The 21,858-nt window shown below is 34.6% G+C and overlaps 1 protein-coding gene and 1 long non-coding RNA gene across 3 annotated transcripts in view; both read right to left on the bottom strand.

Annotated features, from left to right (window-relative positions):
* Window positions 1-21,858, bottom strand: part of LOC130048371 (amidase-like) — a 28,941-nt gene that overhangs the window by 6,804 nt on the left and 279 nt on the right. The window contains exons 1-5 of one of the 2 annotated variants that reach the window (XM_056145019.1): window positions 10,609-10,651; window positions 10,383-10,506; window positions 5,526-5,633; window positions 4,477-4,591; window positions 3,936-4,108 (exon numbers count right to left, since the gene is read on the bottom strand). In XM_056145019.1, coding sequence (XP_056000994.1) covers window positions 3,936-4,108; window positions 4,477-4,591; window positions 5,526-5,633; window positions 10,383-10,404 — 418 coding nt within the window. In that variant the 5' untranslated portion in view covers window positions 10,405-10,506; window positions 10,609-10,651. Of the gene's footprint in view, window positions 1-3,935; window positions 4,109-4,476; window positions 4,592-5,525; window positions 5,634-10,382; window positions 10,507-10,608; window positions 10,652-21,858 lie in introns of those variants that run through there. The other variant, XM_056145020.1, reaches the window with a different exon arrangement.
* On the bottom strand, window positions 73-2,741 carry LOC130048409 (uncharacterized). Its single transcript, XR_008797190.1, has 2 exons — window positions 2,189-2,741; window positions 73-2,084 (listed from the first exon to the last, which is right to left on the bottom strand). It is a non-coding gene; the product is annotated as an uncharacterized LOC130048409 (long non-coding RNA).

The following is a 21,858-nucleotide window of genomic DNA, read 5'->3' as shown; positions in this document are numbered from 1 at the left end:
TTAAACGATTAATTGTAGGTTCAGTATTCCAAACATTCATAATATATTAAATTTTTTCCTATGTACCATACCTCTTTTTTTTCTTTTGCGGGACACAAATTTGGCGGTTTTGGGTCTACAGGGTATGCCATTAATTTTATTGGATAAAAGTTTGGTGAACTCATTTTATTCATAAAATGTATATGTATATTATGATGCCTATATTGATTTTTAATATAAGAATTTAAATTGTCATTCTGACATGCTGATTCCATGCAAATCACTGATTCCAAGCAAAAAAGGGGTGTCAGTATGTCTCGAACGAAATTATGAATATTCATTATAGAATGGAAATTGCCGATCACGAGTTAATTGGTTTCCGTATAAGAACCTAACAACAACACGGTGGCGAGAAGGTCCTATAAACATTGTATTAATCTAAGTTTTATTCCGGTTTTGTTTGATCGGTGTGATAAAACGGTTACAGTATATCATTAAGGTAGCTATTGATAGCTAGCCCCAAAAAAACTGCTCATTGAATTTTTTTCAATTTTATTTATTATAACATTTTGACTTTATTCTACAACATATCAAAAAATCAACAAAAGTAATCAGGTTAATTTTCGAGGAAAGCGAGATTGAAATTCCCTCTTTTACAGCCCCAAAAGGCAAAAAATGCCAAAATTGAGCAAATTGACACAGAAGCCAATAAAAATTTTATTGACACCAGAAATATTGTTTCTCATATATAGTTGTGTATATTAAACACAAACAGATAAAAAGTCAACATTGATTAGAAATTCAAAATGCATCTAAGGAAAACATTGGAATGATTCGACTTGGCAATTGGCCAAATTTACCCTAAATATGGCGTTTCTCAAATACTATCAGGCATACATTTTCTGACAACAACAAAATTCTGCTCATAAAATTTCTGATTTTATTTCATTTTTACAATAAGTCAAGTAGTATCTAAAATATTGAATAGAAAAAAATATACCAAATGAGGTTTAATCTGAAACTATGTCAGATTTTGTAACCCTACCCCCTCCCTTCTAAAAATGAATTTTAAAAGATACAGTCAGCAGAGATAAACTATTGACCTTAAATGATTAAGCATTCCCAAATTACCACATTGAGCATTCAAACTCGCAATACTAGAAGTTTCTATGAGCCATTTAAGAATGATATATATTGTGTGCTATTGCAGTTGACCTTTTCGCACTCACAATGATTGCCTAAATATTTAGTTATTTTTCATACAATTTCTTGTAATAACTGGACCAAATCTATTACCTATACACATTTTTTTTATAGAAATTTATATCACTATACAGTATAATACACCAAATATGTTTAAATAACCATTTCATATTTCAATAAATAATTAATATCAATGGAAAGAGACCCATGGACTGCCCATGGATCACTACATTTAAGTCCATCTGAGTCATCTTGCCCTCACAGATAGGTATGTCTTTCATAAGTTTAAGATTTCTAATTGTACTTTCACAAAGAACCAAAAACTCACTATTGGATAATTGAGAATGCATGTACATGTATATTGCATTAACTAACTGTAGTTTTCCCCAGGTGAAGGTCTATGTTCACTGTATGTATAAGGGGGAAGGGGGGGGGGGGGGGGTGAATTAGTTCCATTATGAAACATTTCTAAAAATTTGATATACATTAATGTATCAATGATGTATGTTTCAACTAAATTTTGAATTACAAGGAAAATTCAAACACATTGATTGAAGTTATAAAATTGATATTCTATCATGTGCACATTTTTTACTAATATATCTAAGAAAGAATAATCAACATTGAAATTTCCTTTACATCTATGCAATATTATTGTCTTTCAAAAGACATGTACATGTAATACACGAGTACATGTACTTGTTTTCCCTTAAATTCACAATTTAGTTTAAAGTATGTTGTACAACATCCACTGCTCTGAGCTCATATAAGTGAATTAATGTTTTTCATCCAAGTCCCAAATTTTGCAGTAGTTCTTTAATCTTTGAACTGGATCAAACATTTTTAAATTTGTGGAGTTGTGGGGTCCAGGGGATATGTCATCATCACTGTAAATGGAGTACCTGTTCAAAATATAGATAAATATATTTAGATATAGCAAAAAAGATGAATATCTGATATACTCAGAATTGTCTTTACAAATGTTTATCAAAAGAAAATATAGTACCTCTCTTGCTGTTATACTTGTTGACTCGAAATCCACTTCAACCTGCACTGGTCCTATCTAACCTCCCTTGGTCTTCAGGCCGATGCCTAGAAAAAAGATCATCATAATTGATATCTGCACAGTTAGGTCTATATCATACCATTGAGTAATTAGACTGCGTGAGACAATGTGAATTTTAAAATTGTGTCTCAACACATATTCAGTGAAAATTTAAATACTGATGTTTCAAAATTATAAATTGCAATATGAAATGACATGTATATATGTTTTCATAAACTGCCATTGACTCATCATATCTGTTTTATTTACAAAATGTGGGTCAAGAGAAGGGCATACGTGTAGTATACATATCTTACTTATACATACAGTGCATACATTTGCCTATGAGAGGGCATATGCAGACTTGTGATTAATTTACATTATTTTTAAAAAGGTTTTGCCAACCTACATGTTTGTGTGAAACATGAAACCTCAGGTTTGATATATTTCTTAGGTCACTGAAATTTCAAAGTAATAGTATATGTATACTATAGTCTAGGGAATTATAATTCAACACATGCCCCCCCCCCCCCCCCCCCCCCCCCCCCCCCCCCCCCACACACACACACACTTTCTATCCGGTTCCCTCATACCCCTAGATAGTAGGTCTATACAGATATTTGTTTTTCATTACTTTTATACATGTAGTTCAAGGTATGTTATTTTCGTAACGGTTATTTTAATACCGATATTTTCTTAATAAAAGAGTTGTGAGAGCCCATGTTTACAAATGTGGTATACATTTACATGACATCCGTTCGTTTACAATCACATGCACAGGTGGGAGTTATATTTTAAGCACACATGGAATACATATATACATAAAAAATAATACATCTACTGTATGTCGTGTGTTTAAACTTACAGATGTTATTATAAATCGCGATGTGAAATAGCAGAGGAAATGTGAGTTGAACTTTTGAATACAAATTTATAGCATTTTTTTCACTCACCAAACGAAACTATGATTTCGTTGTCCAAGTTGAATGCATCCACCAACTTCCTCTTCTTGCAAGAAACTTTGTTTAGCCTCTCAATGACTGTATAAACAGTATTTAATCTCGCAGCATGCTGCACTCGGACATTACGATGTATCAACCAACAACTTTGTTTACGTAGCGCATCTATGTACATGGATTGGTGGTTGGTTTAACATTTCGATTAGCAAAAAGTTTCACACAGATGAAACATTCGATCTACCATTATTACAGATATTGACGTATACTTATGTGGTATGTGCATATTTTCTCTTAGGCGAGTCAATCACAGCAACAAAACACTTTCGGAACCCCTTTTTGTTTTTCGACTATTCTATGACGGAGTAAGGAATCCCGGAAAATGAATTCACGTGAAAATACACAATTTTTACTGATCACGTGGTTGCTATCCGTCGCTACCTTAAGGGGGACAGCAAGATTCCAGTACCCCTTGAACACGCCGACTTCGCCTCGGGAAATAAGGTTCCGGGAACTGGAATCTTGCTGACTCTCTCAGTGATGTGCTTTAATTGATGTACTTCTAAGTAATTCTTATTTTAGTGAATCTTGGAAATCGCTAATATAGGCTAAAATTATGTACCCGCCAAACAAAATCCAGTTCTAGGAATACCAGGGCATGCATTTTATTCTCCCCCCCCCCTCTCTCTCTCTCTCTCCCCCCTCTCTCTCTCTCTCTCTCTCTCTCTCTCTCTCTCTCTCTCTCTCTCTACCTGCATCAAGTATCCTTGTAATGATTGTGGCATCTCGATCTGGTACATATCCTTCTAGTACTTTACTGCCGTTCATCATCGGGACCCCTGCCACACAAACATTGTCTTTGATCGCTACTGTTTTCCCCGCCAATAGTCCCTTTTCGGCACCCTTGATGTCACAACGATAATACCTAAGTCAATTAGAAAAAAAATTCAGCTTTAGTTTACAACTTTCACTGTACTACATGTACATTGAACCCTGTCAACGTGATTGATACATTATCATTATTGTACGATTATATAGCGTTTTATCTAATTAAGACAATTACCCTAAAGCGCTTTACATGTAAAACAATAAAAACAAACTGAAATGAAGAACAATAAATACATACAAAAAGGCATAAAATAATACTAAAACTGGGTGTTTTTTCTAAAAATAATTGTATACTTAAATACCGAATTACAGATTAAATGCAAGTTTAAAAAGATATATTTTAAGCTTGTTTGGCTTTGATACAATGAAAAATGAAAATGTTTGAGAATTTCTGCGGTGACTCACCATGAATCGTCCTCGGTTTCTCTGTATCCTGGGGTTCGTGGGTAGGTGACAGTCGGTGTCGGCGCATGCAACTCGTACACTCGCTGGTAGGCCTTACAGGTGTCTCCAAGGTGATCTGTAATACAATTATAAACCTTTACTTATAAGTACATGTATATCCTAGGTATTCTGTAATACAGTTATAAACCTTTATTTACAGGTATCTCCTAGGTATTCTGTATCACAGTTATAAACCTTTACTTACAAGTATCTCCTAGGTATTCTGTATCACAGTTATAAACCTTTACTTACAAGTATCTCCTAGGTATTCTGTAATACAGTTATAAACCTTTACTTACAAGTATCTCCTAGGTATTCTGTAATACAGTTATAAACCTTTACTTACAAGTATCTCCTAGGTATTCTGTAATACAGTTATAAACCTTTACTTACAGGTATCTCCTAGGTATTCTGTATCACAGTTATAAACCTTTACTTACAAGTATCTCCTAGGTATTCTGTATCACAGTTATAAACCTTTACTTACAAGTATCTCTTAGGTATTCTGTATCACAGTTATAAACCTTTACTTACAAGTATCACCAAGGTATTCTGTATCACAGTTATAAACCTTTACTTACAAGTATCTCCAAGGAGAAATTAAGCATGAGCAGGAACATTAACATTATGAACTTCGATTGGAGATAAGCAATAGGAGAAGTGTCCACAAGCTATTTTACACCCTGCACCCCTGAGATACACTGTAACTTTTAAGAGAATAATTGGATCTTCCCATTCCAACAATATGCACATCTACATAATATGACAATGAAGCACTGCACAAAGTTTCAAGTCTATCCAATAAGCCATATAGGAGGAGAAGCGTTCACAAGATTTTGTGACAGACAGATAGACAGAAAGTACAAACACAATATGTCTTCCCCCCCCCCCTCCCCCTCTTCTGTGTTTACCTGTCTGTACAGATGTAGAGTTTGCCAATCCCATGAAAACAACGAAAATATAGTCTACATGAAAATAAGTACATTTACGTCATATGTCTGCCAACATACCGTATAGAGCGCTGCTTTCCTCCGGTGTCAGTTTTAGTCTCAGATCTCCAGCTATTGACTTGATGTCTTCTTCTGATATCCGAACTATAGCAGGACTCTTCTGAAGTTCTACAACCATTGAATAAACCGGTAGTCTCTATTCATTTAGGTTTTCTAGATACTGATGTTACCACAAACACGAGGGGATATATACGTGGTGAACATTTTGAAGTTGTGAAGTCAAACAAATTGCTATAAGATATTGTATGCAGGCTTATTTTTGCCCCGTGACATTTCCGCCAGTGTACACTTTGTTCCTTTAAAATTCGCACAGACATACATGTGGGTGTGTTGATAAAGAGAGTAAAGACGAAAATGATTCGTTCAGTCTTGAATTCGCCCACTGACAATGAGGGCGAAAGGGGTGAAAACAAAACAGGGGCGAATATTTCCCTGTATAACGGACTCTCATCTGTTGAAGTGTACAGCTAGGCTGAATATCCTTTTCTTTTCTATTGTGTTTATACTGTGTACATAGTGTTTCTTCTTTGTGTGTATTTGTAAATGTATGTTCGTTATAATCTCCTAAGGGAGGATATAAAGTATGAATGAATGAAAAGATGCATCTATTGTTTTCAATCTGACATGGTTAATGTATCCATAATGGCGATATGAAATAGCTTATGAAACGTACACTATTTTATTTCACCCCAGATGAAAGGAAATGGGGTACATGTATTAGCTATCAACTTTATGACGTCAAAACTTTTTAATTCTGAACTGTGATTAAAAAGTTGGAATGCATTAGAAAATGAAGAAAAATAAATCTGAGAATGACGATCTCCAATCGCTTTTTTAAAATGATAATTTTGTAAAGTTTCTGCAGTGAATTATTTACTTCCACACTAGAATACATACGTCACTGTTTCTATATAAACAAAAGAAATTCTAACGTCAAAATTACAAAAAATTGCGCAAGATGTGTAAATTTTTATGTACCAGTGGTGATTTTTATGTACTGTAAAGCTTTTTAGTCATTTTGGTAACAACCAGCAATTTTGATTTGGGGAGGGGGGGGGTAGCTAATGTTACTTCTTGACTAATTTAACTCTCAAACATCTTCGGCTGGCTTTATTTGTATAACGTGTGCGTTGCTTGTGACTTTTTCAGACGTGGTCGGAAACAAAACAATGACGTCGGTAAGTTTTGGCATCGAGTTCATCGACTGTAAATATGGTTATTTTTTTTAAATCTATTTTTAGTTTTCGATTACTAAATCATTCGTAATCAAAATTTTAAAAAAATAATAATTTAAAAAAAAATTGCTTAATCAATATAGCAACTCCTGGTGATGAATTTATCAAAGAAATAAATAAAATAATATTTAATTTCATTTGGAATAAGAAAGACAGGATTAAAAGAAACACCCTGATAGGAGATAAACTAAAAGGAGGAATACACATAGTTGACTTAAAATCCAAATTCAAAGTGCTTAAAGCATCATGGATCCCAAAAATAATATCGTGTAACCATAAATTAAAAGACTTTTTCCAGAGTTTCTGTCAAAGGAATCAATATGATATTTACTATCTATTAAAGACAAACGACTCATTTTTGAGTGAAAGTGGAATGTTACATAAATACATACCCTATTTTTATAGAGAAATTATTACATATTTCAATGAAGCTAAGGGCAATTCGACAACATTACAATTTTCCCAAAATATTTGGAAAAATAAAAGATTTACTTATAAAAATGAGACACTTTGTTTTACAAATTGGATGAAAAGTGGTGTTTTAAAAGTAGATGATCTGTTTAATGAAATTGGATTCAAGGATATTACTGATTTTTCAAATCTTACAAACAAACATAACTGGTTGTGTGAATATAAAATACTAAGAAATGTTTTTAATAAAATAAGTCATAAGACAGAATACCATATAGAAAAAGAAAACGTGTTTTTATTTAAAAATGGAAAAATTGAATCTATAATTGGCAAATCTTGTAAATTCTTTTACGACATTTTTGTTGATGACAAGTTTCAAAGATCATATATGGAAAGTATGTGGGAAAAGACTTTTATGTTGGAAAAGTCAGACTGGACTAATATTTATAGAAATAATGTATGTAAAGTTGTTGATAAAAATGTTGCTGAATTTAACTACAAACTTTTGCACAATCTTTTATGCAACAATTATCTACTTAGCAAATGGAAAAAAGATGTTCATAGAAACTGTACATTTTGTGCTGATGTCATTGAAAACAATGCACATTTAATTTTTGAATGTCAAAATGTAAGACAGATATAGAATACTGTTGAAATGGTGCTTGAAATTGACATTCGATGGAAACATATTGTTCTCGGCTTTTTTCATGAAGATAATCCTAAAGTGCATACATTTAACTTTGTGATTTCATATATTGCTTTCAGAATTTACAAAAGTAAAATGATGTTAAGACTTGAAAACAAAACTGAAAGTGTGAATAATCTGTTGATACAGGTTAAATTAGACTGTTATAGAACATACTTAACATTAAGAAAATCAAAGTACGATTTCCTAGATCACAAATTATTTGAGAGACTTTCTTTGTTACTTTAATGCTTTATATTATAACACATGTATTGCAATAATCTGTATGTACTATGTATCTGATATTCAGTTTCCAACAATAGCAGTACTTGAGGGTGACCTGTTCCTCAGTACTTGTTTTTAGGGGAGTGGTGAACTGTTTGTGATTGTGTCTCCCCTGCAACAATATGGATCAATCATTGCTTTATATGTATTAAGTAGATTAGATTTTGCATACTGATATAATTTTGACACCTAAATATACTTTGCTTTTTTTTAGTTGAAAAATATTGCTATCTAGCATGTAAATCTTTAAGTGTAAAAGAAAAACAATATTATCAACTATACTGTTTGATATCATGTAGATATATTTCTTAAATATGCATACATGTATAGTTAACACATATATATATACATATATCCAATCCATGGAGCCCCTGGCACCCTAGGTGAGGATTATTCGGGGGTCTCTGTGGAGACATTACCCCCAAATATCAAATGTATGTTAGCTAGAAATAAAAGATATTGAAAGGAAAAAAAAATATATAGCTAGAGTTGATATTAAAAACCATATAAAAAAAAAAAGAAATCGTTAATCGAATATCAAATTATGAAATAAAACTGTCCTGAATGAATTAGAAAAAAATACTGTACCATCATCAGTGCATGTGGATTTCGGTGAATTCTCCGTTTGTATAAAAAAAAAAAAAAAAAAAAAAAAAAAAAAAAAAACAACAAATACTTGTTTGAGTTATCATTGACATGTACAAAATTTTACATTTTTGCGTCTGGCAATAAAATACTGGCCATTTATTCAGCATGTGCTGAAAACTTCAATTGATCGATGATAAATCTTACTGGGAAATAGCTTAACTTTGAACTATCAAAACGTTCAAGCTCAACACAATAATTCATTCTCAGTTTCACTATATAGGAAATTATTGATTACTGATTTGTCTAAAACTTTTGTTTGTTTATATTTTTTCTCTCCCTGACGTTAAACACAGAATTAATTGCTGACGGCCTACCTAAACGATTCAAGTGTTAGACTGAATAAAAACACATGTGTATAAAAGTGGTGTCCCTTATTGCACTTCTCAAACAGCCATGAACATTGACTTTCTGATTTAGTAAATTTGCATAAATTTGCCAGCTTTATGTCCACTGAATTGAATTGATCAAGGAGACCTACATGATTATCATATAGTTAAATGCAGTGTTTTCCATTCATTTCATTTGAACAAGCCCATTTAGAATTGTAACAGGCCAGGGGGGGGGTATGGGGGATTCCCCCCATGAAATTTTGGAAAATTAGACGCAAAATCCTGTATTCTGGGGCATTTCAGGGGGCAAAATGACCCTTGTTCATATGCCACTTTTTAACCTACATTTTTAAATATATACCAAAGGGTTGAACATTTTTACCTCAGACAAGTTAGTCACAGTGGTGTTAAATACACACCTTTCCGATGTTTTGACTGGAAGAAATCATGTAATGTATTCGTTCGACGCTTCATTATTTTTCACTGCCATGTGCTTCTCACGTACAAGGTGAGAGTTTAAAATATCGTCCAATCAAAATCGCCGTTTCAAAAAGCTCTCGATAAAAACATAAACAAGGAAGAAATATGAAAGATATTTATAGCCAACCAATTGCTACCGCATACATTCTTTGCAAAGATCGATCGTGTAAATCAACATCACTGAAATTGACAACATATTATTTTTTGATTTTTTTATATTTGAACCGGCCAGAAAATCGTTTGAAACGGTCAATTTGGCCGGCGGCCGGTTCTTAGGGAAAACACTAGTTAAATGTACATAGATGAGGCACGGAAGTTAGTTGACCTTTGCTCTCAAGGTAGTTGATATCGATCTTGGTCATTTTAAAGATAGTTCGTTGAGCTTGGCAATTTTCAGGGTCCCATCGCACAGGTACAAAGACAGAAATATTCCTATCAACGTGTGTCAGCACATCCCAATCACACAGACGCTTGTTTCATACACTTCACAAGTTCTGCTATGTACTTCGCAAGATATGCTATATAATACCACGTTATTGGCTCTATAGTAACACATTATTAGCTACATGTATGTAATAACACATTATTATATAGCATAACTTGCTAAGTCTATGAAACACCACAGCCTGACTTTTAAATTAAACAGCCCTGACAATGACCAGTGTCAACAGCTGATGCGTAGATCATGCTGGGCCGGGGGATCTAATCGAAAACAATACGATTACAATAACCTTTAAACTTGGATGCAGACAATGTATAAACAGGCGTAAATTTGTAAACCTACCGACTTTCCTTGTGTCCGACATTTTTTTATCGATCGAAAACACCTTCCACTGCTAACAAACAGCGAGTCGACTGGGGCATGTAGTAAAACTAGACGTATCCTCGGCAAACGTTCAGATCCAACTCTACAATGATCAAAACCCAGTTTGTATGATTAAAGTAAGTTGATGAGATGTACAATCTTTGATAAATTCGTGGATTGACCGATATCAGCATGCCATACATACCCAGTGTCTAAATATACCATTGCTTTATCATTTCTCTAGATAAATAATAAAAGCATTACACTATATCGTATTTTCCCCAGATTATGCAGTTACATTGTAACAATGTTATTGTAGCATGTTATATACAATATTCTAGAATAATGGTAAATCACGCGGTATGGTTGCAACCAGTATTACTATAATAGTACATGTATTCATAGTCCATCGCAACAAGAAAATATATTCATAGCCTAAGGGTAATCCTCATTAAATAAGTAAAGCATTAAATTAAATTAACAAGAGATGATTACCATAACATATTAGTTAACTCGTCCTTGAGAATAATTAAGCCAGATATCATTACCACTTCGCTCATTGTGGATCAGCCCTTTGAACGAATAGGACGTGTCCTATAATTCACTCCCTAGAAATCATTTATTAGCAAGCCTGTAATTTGCAGTGTAAATACATTTGTAGCAGATTTAGTTTAGTTTTAGTGCCAGCGTTTTTGTAAATCTTTAGTAATATTTTGTAAACCCTTTCAAGCTGTAACTGACGGTCTTTTTCAACTACCCAAGTATGTACCAATTAACACCTATCAGTATAAGTAATATAATCGCCAAGATCTGATGAAAAATTCAGCAAAAATAAACAAGGGAATGTTGCTTGAGATCATATCATCTATGAGCGTTTCGTATAGACCGCCATAGTCTCGGACGCCATTCTCATATACTCGGACACAGGAACGATGATTTTCGAACATAATCGGTTGCCGAGACCATGGCCATACCAAGATGGAAACTAATGTGAATAACTATAAATTTCGTTTGTTTTAAAATATTACATTATGTCGTGAATTACTCTAACATTTTATAAATGTAAAAAAAAAAAGGGGGGGGGGTACTAATTACGCAAATGTGCCACTCACATGAAAGATAACGAGCTTTCTGTGAAATTAGCACAATGGATACATTGTTAACAAATCCGACACTTGCGCAGCGCCTCTCCCGCATTTTCCCGAATTGTTGATCTACGAGGCCAATGAACATTGGGAATTACTAACAGGAATTACTGTCAGGAAAGCAATAAATGGACATTTTCTGCTCATTTGATTGCTTCAGATCCACTCCGATTCAATGAGATTACATATATGCTATTCTATTTGCTCCTTTATTTTTCAATTTATTTGCCGGCAAGGTTGCTCTATTCACCCATTCATATTTCGTACAAGAAATCCCCGTGGGGATCCGGGTTAGAGTAGGTCCTCAGTACCCCTTGCTTGTCATTAAGAGGCGAATAAATGGGGCGGTCCTTCTGGTAAGACCGCAAAAACCAAGGCCCCTGCTCAAGGGTCATAAGTGCCGAGCATAGGCTTAGAATTTCCAGTCCTTCACCGGCAATGGCGACGTCTCCATATAAGTGAAAAATTCTCGAGATGCACGTTAAAGAGACACTACAGCTCAATTTGCAAATAAATCATAAAATGACAATTTTCCCAGAGCTTTCTCAAATTGTGGTGCATTATTCGTAGTTGAATGAACGAACTTTGCGAAAATAACACTTATCTAACTATATCGCTTGGGTTTGAAGTTACTATCAAATAATACTCTTTAATAGTAGATTCTAAATTCGAACCCAAGCGATTCAATTGCCTGTGGTCTGGGGTAAAAATAAATCTGCATACTCAAATGAGCAAATCCAAGTTTTCTGCTCCTGACTGCTTTGATTGAGTGAATGCAGTACACTTCATTACAATGTTGTTACCTTTCTTCTTCCTCAAACTCTTTCGAATTCAGTAACTTCCAATTGATCGTTTGGAATGTTATACATGTACATGTAGGTGGTGTCCTGTAGATGTTCAAAAAGGTTTCAGAATTTTCAATTTTGCCTGAAAACTATGCTTTTTCTATTAAAACAACTGGTTACCAGAACTCCTCATACATTTTACGCAATAGCCAAAAATGATTAGTGGTGTCCTGTAGATGTGCAATAAGGTTTTGAAATTTTAATTTTCATCCTGAGCCCCAAATGAGGGTAGAAAAACGACGGTTTATTTTCTAAAACGAACAACAACCCAAAAGTTCCCAGAACTCCTTTTATATTTTACACAGAAGCCAATTCATCATATGGAAGATGTTGGTGTCCTGTAGATGTGCAGTAAGTTTTCGGAATTTTCATTTTCATCCTGGGGGCCAAATGGAGGTAAAATAAACGACTGGTTTTTTTTATACACCACCCCCTGGTTCCCACGATTCCTTTTACATTTTATGCAGTAGCCAAAATCATATTTCAGAAGGTAATTGCTGGTGTCCTATATATGTGCAATAAGGTTTTAGAATTTTCATTTTCACACTACGGGCCACCCAGTTGGGGGTTGAAAAACGTTTTTCTATAGAAAATCCTAGTTCCCAGAACTCCCCTTACATTTTATGCATTAGCCAAATCATCATTTTGGGACGAACAGAAACCTGGTGGTCAATGAATTGTGTCATGTGCATAAGAGTATACCCGTATTTGCGTTAAGGGATTGAATCTCAACCATATCAAAGATACATGTATTTGAACAATAAAAAGATGATAGGGGTTGGAATGACCCCGTGGCACTTACCCATCAGAATATATACTCAATGCATCTTGATATGTTCAGCTGGAATATATTATGGTTTAGGGATCAATGATTATGAAATAGGGTTTGAGATGACGTCAGGGAACTTGCCCAACAGAATACTCAATAATGCATCTGAAATATGCAGCAAGAATATATATGAAATAGGGTACGCTATATGGTAACTATTGTAACTATTGTGGCTTCCTTGCTAGTTACACAGTAAATTTATGGGCAAATACTTACGTGCGGGAATTACTGACTAATGATTGATTAAATATTGTTTTACGCCCCTCTCGAGAATATTTCACTCATATGGAGATGTCACCACTGCCGGTGAAGGGCTGCAAAATTTAGGCCTATGCTCGGTGCTTGCAAACGGTCTAAGAGCAGGGAGGGATCTTTATCGTGCCACACCTACTGTGTCACGGGGTCTCGATTTTTGCGGTCTCATCCGAAGGACCGCCCCATTTAGTCGCCTCTTACGACAAGCAAAGGGTACCGAGGACTTATTTTCTAACCCGGATCCCCACGGGAAGCGGGTATTACTGTGTTATGACAGTATTTCATTACTGGTATTTTTAACAAAGGTAACCATGTGCTTATTTATTGCGTCATTACATTTCTATTGACGATTCAAAAATGACTTTTTAAAATGAACCAGTACAATGATTGCAAAAATATTAGGTATCCCATGGTGTGACAAAGAGATGTTTACTTAATTTTTTTCTAACTTTTCACTCGGGGGGGGGGGGGGGGGGGGCACCTGCTTGTAATTCCAACGCATGGTTTAGAATTCGTTTTCTCCTGGAAGAAACCATTGAACTTTTATGCTAACTACAATAGTTAAAATGAATAGAGCAGGAGAACACTGCATCTATTTACTCAAAGTACCCAAATTCACACGTGAATGCGTAGAAAATATAGTATTGCACACTAGAACATTTTTTTTTATGAGTATAGTTATACATGAGGATATGAACTGCGACGCTTCGCGGCGACATACTACACGGAGCGGCGACATACTACATGGAGCGACGACACATACTACACGGAGCGGCGGTATACTACACGGAGCGACGACACATATATACTACACGGAGCGGCGATATACTACATGGAGCGGCGATATACTACACGGAGCGACGACACATATATACTACACGGAGCGGCGATATACTACATGGAGCGGCGACATACTACATGGAGCGGCGACATATATGTACTACATAGAGCGGCGACATACTACAGGGAGCGGCGATATACTACACGGAGCGGCGATATACTACATGGAGCGGCGACACATATATACTACATAGAGCGGCGACATACTACACGGAGCGGCGACATACTACAAAGGGCAGCGACATACTACACGGAGCGGCGACACACTACAAAGGGCGGCGACATACTACACGGAGCGGCGAGAGCGGCGACATACTACATGGAGCGGCGACGTACTACACGGAGCGGCAACATACTACATAGAGCGCGTTTGTCGGCGTAAAGCGTTGCAGTTTACACCCTCGTATTTTCAGAAATAATTTATTTCTTATATTTACAGTCTACTTTCCTCTTTGTCGGAATTCCCTGATGTTCTAATTGACGTACTACATTTACCAAGTATTTTGTATTGTTTACATCATGAGAGGAAAAGTATTGGATTTCACCTTCCTTGGACTCCAGACTCCGAAATACACGGTCAGCATTTTACACTAAGCCGTTTTTAGTTTTATGACAGTAAAAGTACATAAATCCATACCATACTAAAAACAAATACAAGTGTCGGCAATTTTGAATTCGTGCTATTTAATTTATGGGACCATGAATTTAAATTGACATTCTAGAGTTGCCAATGGGAACATCGCCGCAGGGACTCGACTTGCAAAAGCGGAGCGATGTCACAACACTGACAACAATTTCGTAACTTTCGCAACGAAGTAATTCAACAAAATTTTAGCCCCTTCCCCAATTATGTCTCAAAACGGTAGAATTCTTGTTTATCCCATTGACCAAGCAATTATTATTCCAGTTTATCAAGTATTACTGGGGGTCCAGCATTACCCGAGCATTTATTGACTGATTAGTCCAGAATTACCCGAGCATTTATTGACTGATTAGTCCAGAATTACCCGAGCATTTATTGACTGATTAGTCCAGAATTACCCGAGCATTTATTGACTGATTAGTCCAGAATTACCCGAGCATTTATTGACTGATTAGTCCAGAATTACCCGAGCATTTATTGACTGATTAGTCCAGAATTACCCGAGCATTTATTGACTGATTAGTCCAGAATTACCCGAGCATTTATTGACTGATTAGTCCAGAATTACCTGAGCATTTATTGACTGATTAGTCCAGAATTACCCGAGCATTTATTGACTGATTAGTCCAGAATTACCCAAGCATTTATTGACTGATTAGTCAGCATCCTCTGAAGGCTAAACAGTTTGTTGTTTTGTATCATGATTCAGGTAAACCATACCATTCCTCAAATGTATATCATAATAAATTATTCTTTATTATGAATGCTTACAAACAGCTTGTAGACGGGGATGGTATCAGCAATAATGGTTTTAAATGGAAAAGTTATTAAACTCCACTTGGTATAGTTTAGTTTAATCAATAACCAAAGACAATGTGTATGTTGCCATCTTTTAAAGAAATCACATATAAATAGAGGCAGCCTATATGTCAACATCTGGAAATCGCACATTTTCTTTAAGGTAGCTCATTACACTAAATTTTTATTTAATGGCTCGTTAAAACACCTCTTATGACGTATGATTTCACCATCGAAAAGTGATACAAGCTCTCAAGTAATTTAAATGATTTTTTTTTTTTTTTGTGATTTTTACCGGAATGATAAAAAAAGATACTTTGTTTTCACATAAGATACTCTAGAGTCCTAATTTCGCTGTGATTTGATGTATAATATGAATATCTAAGAAAACGTGCCTAAACGACTCAGATAGACGTTCTAATCTTCAAAAAAAAAAAAAAAAATTATGAAAATTGAAAACGTCATTTGTAAGTATTTTTTAAATCTACGGATGAAATCTTCAAAATCTTTTTTTCTAAAAAAAAAATTAGACCGTTTATATCTGAATCTTTTAGGCATGTTTTATTAGACATTCATATCATGCACCAAATCACAGCGAAATTTTGACTCTAGAGTCTCTTATTTGCAAACAACACACATTTTTTTTATCATTCCGGGAAAATTTCAAATAAAATGACTGAGAGCTTTTACTCTTTCGATGGTAAAATCATACTTCACAAGAGATATTTTAACGAGCCATTAAATAAAATTTTATTGTAATGAGCTACCTTAAACAAACTAATAAAAATAAAACTTGATAAAATGACAAGTTTTTAATGTCAACCGTTTCAAAATAATTCTGCTTAAATCAATTGATTGTGGACATCGGGGAAATCATTTATGCTGTAGACAAAATTCCAGCATAGGAGTTATTGCCCTTAATAATTTTTTTCATTATTATAGATTATTGATTTTATGGAAAATGATAAATTTCAGTATCAGTAGTTTACCAAATTTTTTATTTTATCTAGTGAATACAATTCCTTTAAATAATATATTTCTATCATGCTCAGAGTTCAATCTAATAACGATTTTGCAAACGTACATGTATATGACGTCACATGAGGAAGGAGCTACTTTGAAGATACGATTATTGAGAAAACTTGTGCTATTTTACATGTAACTTGATACTTGATTAATTAGATATGCTATTGTATGTAAGCATCATTAAATTAGAATATCTTGAAATTAAATCTATTTAATAAGTTTAAAATTATACTTTTGAGACAGCGTTAGATTTATCTACTTTCCAATTTTAGAGTATCTTCTGGAGCGAATCAGCCATTACGCAGGCTTTGTAAAGGGGCTGTATCCTAAGTCCAGGGAGGACTGCTACAGAGGAAGTCACGTTAAATTCACTGAATGTATTAGCATACTGCCTTCCTAGCATAAATTAACTTGGATGCCCTGTACGTACATGACCTGTTTTTAATGAAAACAATTCAATGAGATTATATTTAATTGCTGTGATAAAATTTAGAAATTCATTTCAAAATTAAGGATTATCTCCCTCATGCATAGCTCTTATCCTTAGACGAATTTGACTCCATTTTTTTTTTTTTTTTTTTTTTTGGCACTCTGTTTTCCCCTAAAATAGCTCTTAGTTTACTGTTACATGTATTACGGATTTGAAACATTTCGGTTGAGCATCACTGAAGAGACATTATTTGTCGAAATGCGCATCTGGTGCATCAAAATTGATACCATATAAGTTTTACATTGATCACTGTACGTTATCTTCACTTTTTCATCCTGAAGGGTGATGGTTAAAAAGTAAATAAGAACAACGCAACAATGAAATTTAAAACTCCGCGCATTAGCAATATGTTGGGTAATGTGTGTGTAATAAAAAGTACAAGAATGACCAAAAGGCAATCAATATTGTGTTGCTGATCCCCCTTGTGCTTTCTATTCACCTCGCATCCTCTTGATAGATCTGACACCATTGTAGCAAGAATGTTGCTGGTATTTAATTCCCTTTGAGATAGATAGATAAACACGCACATGTATGTATTCTATACTTGAAGAGCAGTTGCCAGATATTTTGAATCGATGGCACAGAGGGAACATAAAGAAAACAAGAGGCCCATGGGCCACATCGCTCACCTGAGTCACCTTGGTCCATATCAGAAGATTTCCATATATATGTGCATGTAAAACCGTAGTCCCTATTATGGCTCCAACCTACCCTTGGAGGCCATGTTTTTTGCAAACATGAATCTACACTATGTCAGAAAGCTTTCATGTAAATGTGAACTTCTTTGGCCCATTGGTTCTTGAGAAGATTTTTAAAGATTTTTCCTATATATTTGTATGTAAAACTTTGATCCCCCCCTTGTGACCCCATCCTACCCCGGGGGACCATCATTTTAACAAATTTGAATTTGCATTATATCAGGAAGCTTTCATGTTAATATCAGCTTTTCTGGCTCAGTGGTTCTTGAGAAGAAGATTTTTAAAGATTCTCCCTATATATTTGTATGTAAAACTTTGATCCCCTATTGTGGCCCCATTCGACCCCCAGGGGCCAGGATTTGAATAAACTTGAATTTGCATTATGTCAGAAAGCTTTCATGTAAATATCAGCTTTTCTGGCTTAGTGATTCTTGAGAAGAAGAGTTTTAAAGAGTTTCCCTATATATTTGTATGTAAAACTTTGATCCCCTATTGTGGCCCCATCCGACCCCCGGGGACCATGATTTTGACTAACTTGAATTTGCACTATATCAGAAAGCTTTCATATAAATCTCAGCTTTTCTGGCTGAGTGGTTCTTGAAAAGAAGATTTTTAAAGATTTTTCCTGTATATTTGTATGTAAATCTTTGATCCCCCTTGTGGCCCCAACCTACCCCCGGGGGGGCATTATTTTAACAAACTTGAATCTGCATTATATCAGGAAGCTGTCATATAAATATCAGCTTTTCTGGCTCAGTGGTTCTCGAGAGGAACATTTTAAAATATTTCCCTATATATTTGTATGTAAAATTTTCATCCCCCTTGTGGCCCCATCCGATCCCAGGGGGCCATGATTTTAACAAACTTGAATCTGCACTATGTCAGAAAGCTTACATGTAAATATCAGCTTTTCTGGCTCAGTGGTTCTTGAGAAGATGATTTTTAAAGATTGTCCCTATATATTTGTATGTAAAACTTTGATCCCCTATTCTGGCCCCATCCGACCCCGGGGGCCAGGATTTTAACAATTCAGAATCTGCATTATATCAGGAAGCTTTCATATAAATCTCAGCTTTTCTGGCTTATTGGTTCTTGAGAAGATTTTTAAAGATTTTTCCTATATATTTGTATGTAAAACTTTGACCCCCTTTTGTGGCCCCATCCGACCCCCAGGGTCCATGGTTTTTACAATTTAGAATCTGCACTACCTAATAAAACTTTTCTGGCCCAGTGGTTCTTGAGAAGAAGATTTTTTAATGACCCTACTCTATTTTTACCTTTTCTTGATTATCTCCCTTTGGAAGGACGTGTGGCCCTTTCTTTTATAAATTTAGAATTTCCTTTACCTAAGGATGCTTTTTACCAACTTTGGTTGAAATTGGCCAGTGATTTTTGAGAAGAAGTCAAAAATGTTAAAAGTTTACAGACGGACGGGCACCGGAATACGGGTGATCAGAAAAGCTCGTTTGAACTTTTAGCTCAGGTGAGCTAAAAAAAAAAAAAAAAAAAAACAAAAAAAAACAGGCAAAGTGGAGCAGCACAAAACCAAAATGCTCCACTACAGCAGGAGAAAGAAAGTATGAATTTACAGAGTAGTCTACGAGAAACTCTAATGATATGAATGTTTAAGAAATGAAAAAGCAATATTTCTAATTGTGTTGTTTAGATATTCCTAATTGTGTTGTTTAAGTATTCCTGGTTATGTTGTCTAGATATTCCTGATTATGTTGTCTAGATATTCCTGGTTATATTGTTCAGATATTCTTGTTTATGTTGTTCAGATATTCTTGTTTATGTTGTTCAGAAATTGCAGTGGAGAATGTCCATGTTGGAGAAAAAGACTGGGTGGTATGACGCCAAGAAGAGACGTGTTAGTGATGCTCTGGTGTTGTCGTATGTCATCAGAGAATGAGCACAACACACTGTGACAGATGACGATTTAAAAAAAAAAAAACCAAACCCCTTCTTTGAAGATCAGAGGAATATGTTAAAATATTGGATGACCTTGATTTTAGATGTGTGTTTATGAAGACAGATGATGAAGAGGATTAAAGGTAACATTCCCTCAGCAAGGCAGAAACCTGCCCAGATTGAACCAGGGTATGAATGGGTGTTTGCTCATTAAAGCAATATTAGTTGTCGTTTTAGTTTCAAAATGTTTTGTAGAATTGTGATTTATTACTTCAATGACAGAAAAAGTAAGGTATATTCATTTTGTTATTGATATACTGTATGTTTGAAGATCTTATCAGCGGCTCTGAATGTAGCAAAATTACATTGTCTTCTCATACAAAAATTGATTTTGATATAATGCAATATATTCAATATAATTGAAATCTTTATTTTGATAAAATCCGAGTTTTAGTTTTATTAATGACTATGGTTGGAGAGAGAGAGAGAGAGAGAGAGAGAGAGAGAGAGAGAGAGAGAGAGCATGGGGAATCACGAATCACAATTAAATAATATTGCATAGAGAAGGGACTATTTTAAATTAATACGTGTTTGAATTGTTTCCCACATGAATTGAATGGACGATATCTTTAATTCAAATTAATGAATTTAAGAGCAATTTTTTAATAATTGCGTGCATAGTTATGTTATATTTTTGATATCGCATACCTGTACAGTAATTAAAACTTGTTTATTAAGAAGTCACTTGGAGCTCCAAATTAAATTTTCCTTATGTAACATAAATGATCTCTCTCCGTATTGAAAATTAGAAAATGATTTTACGAATGGAATCGTAATCCGTCATGCCGAATAGTTGACCAAAGACAAAATGAACGGTCGTTCATAATTTCAAAATTTGAAAAAAGAGTTTATTATGGTAGTTTTTGTCCAGAGCGACAATTTAAGGGCAAAATTATGAATGCACGTCGATTATTCTCGTCAAACGCGATAATCGAAAACATAATGCACTATATGAATGACATACAGAAAAACTGCTATATTGTAAACAGTGGCCTGATTTCTTGGACATTGTCAAGTAGTGTACAACCTAATTTTGGTAAAAAGTTTTAAATTATAAGACGCAAACTTCCCAGAACAGTTCCGGACCATTCGATATCTGACGTATTGGACAGTTTTCGACTTATCGAATAAAATATCAGATGAATATCATATTTAAAAATTTATCGATGTGTCAGGTCTTTGGAGAGGAAGGGAGGGGTGTCCTTCGATGTAAATAATTTTAAATCTTCATAAAATGATAATAATGGGCCTAGTCAAAACTATTATTAGTATTACTAACACTGAACATCTGCACAATTTTATGCTTATCATAAAAACCAATCGCAACTTCTCGGCTTGACAGAAAGGCCCCAGAATGTGCGATTGGTCGTAGACCTATGTTGCCTCGCTTCGTTCTGGAAATTTCCACCGGGCTGATTCAAGATTAAAATCACGGATTGAAGAAACGAATAGGCGTATTTTATTTATTTTTCAAAAATTATCGAAACTTATTTCTTCGATCTGTAAGATTAAAATTAAGCATCGATAAACAACGGATTTACTTCATATTGTATTATCTTAAGTTGTCATTAAAAAGAAAAAAGAAAAATTGGCATAGATCCGCCAAAGCGTGTCCGCCACTGTACTCTCATTTTTGCTATTTCTGGGTAGTTTATCGAAAACGAAAGTAGGTTTTTTAATTGAATTTACGACATTAAATAATCAACTAAGATTCTATTATAGCTTACGGACTTCACCTCACATATGGACCAATATTAAAAAAGCAAGCAGTACCTCTGGAGCAAGCGTTTGGGAGTTTATTGGCAAAATTTGTTAATTCATAAGTAAAGATACAGGTTGTTTTTTTGTTTTTTTGGGTGTTTTTTTTTTTTGTACAACTACATGTGTATAATTAAATACCTGAAATATAATTTAT

The sequence above is a fragment of the Ostrea edulis genome, chromosome 7, assembly GCF_947568905.1.
Source record: "Ostrea edulis chromosome 7, xbOstEdul1.1, whole genome shotgun sequence".
NCBI lineage: Eukaryota > Metazoa > Mollusca > Bivalvia > Ostreida > Ostreidae > Ostrea > Ostrea edulis.
This window is presented reverse-complemented; position numbering and strand designations above follow the sequence as displayed.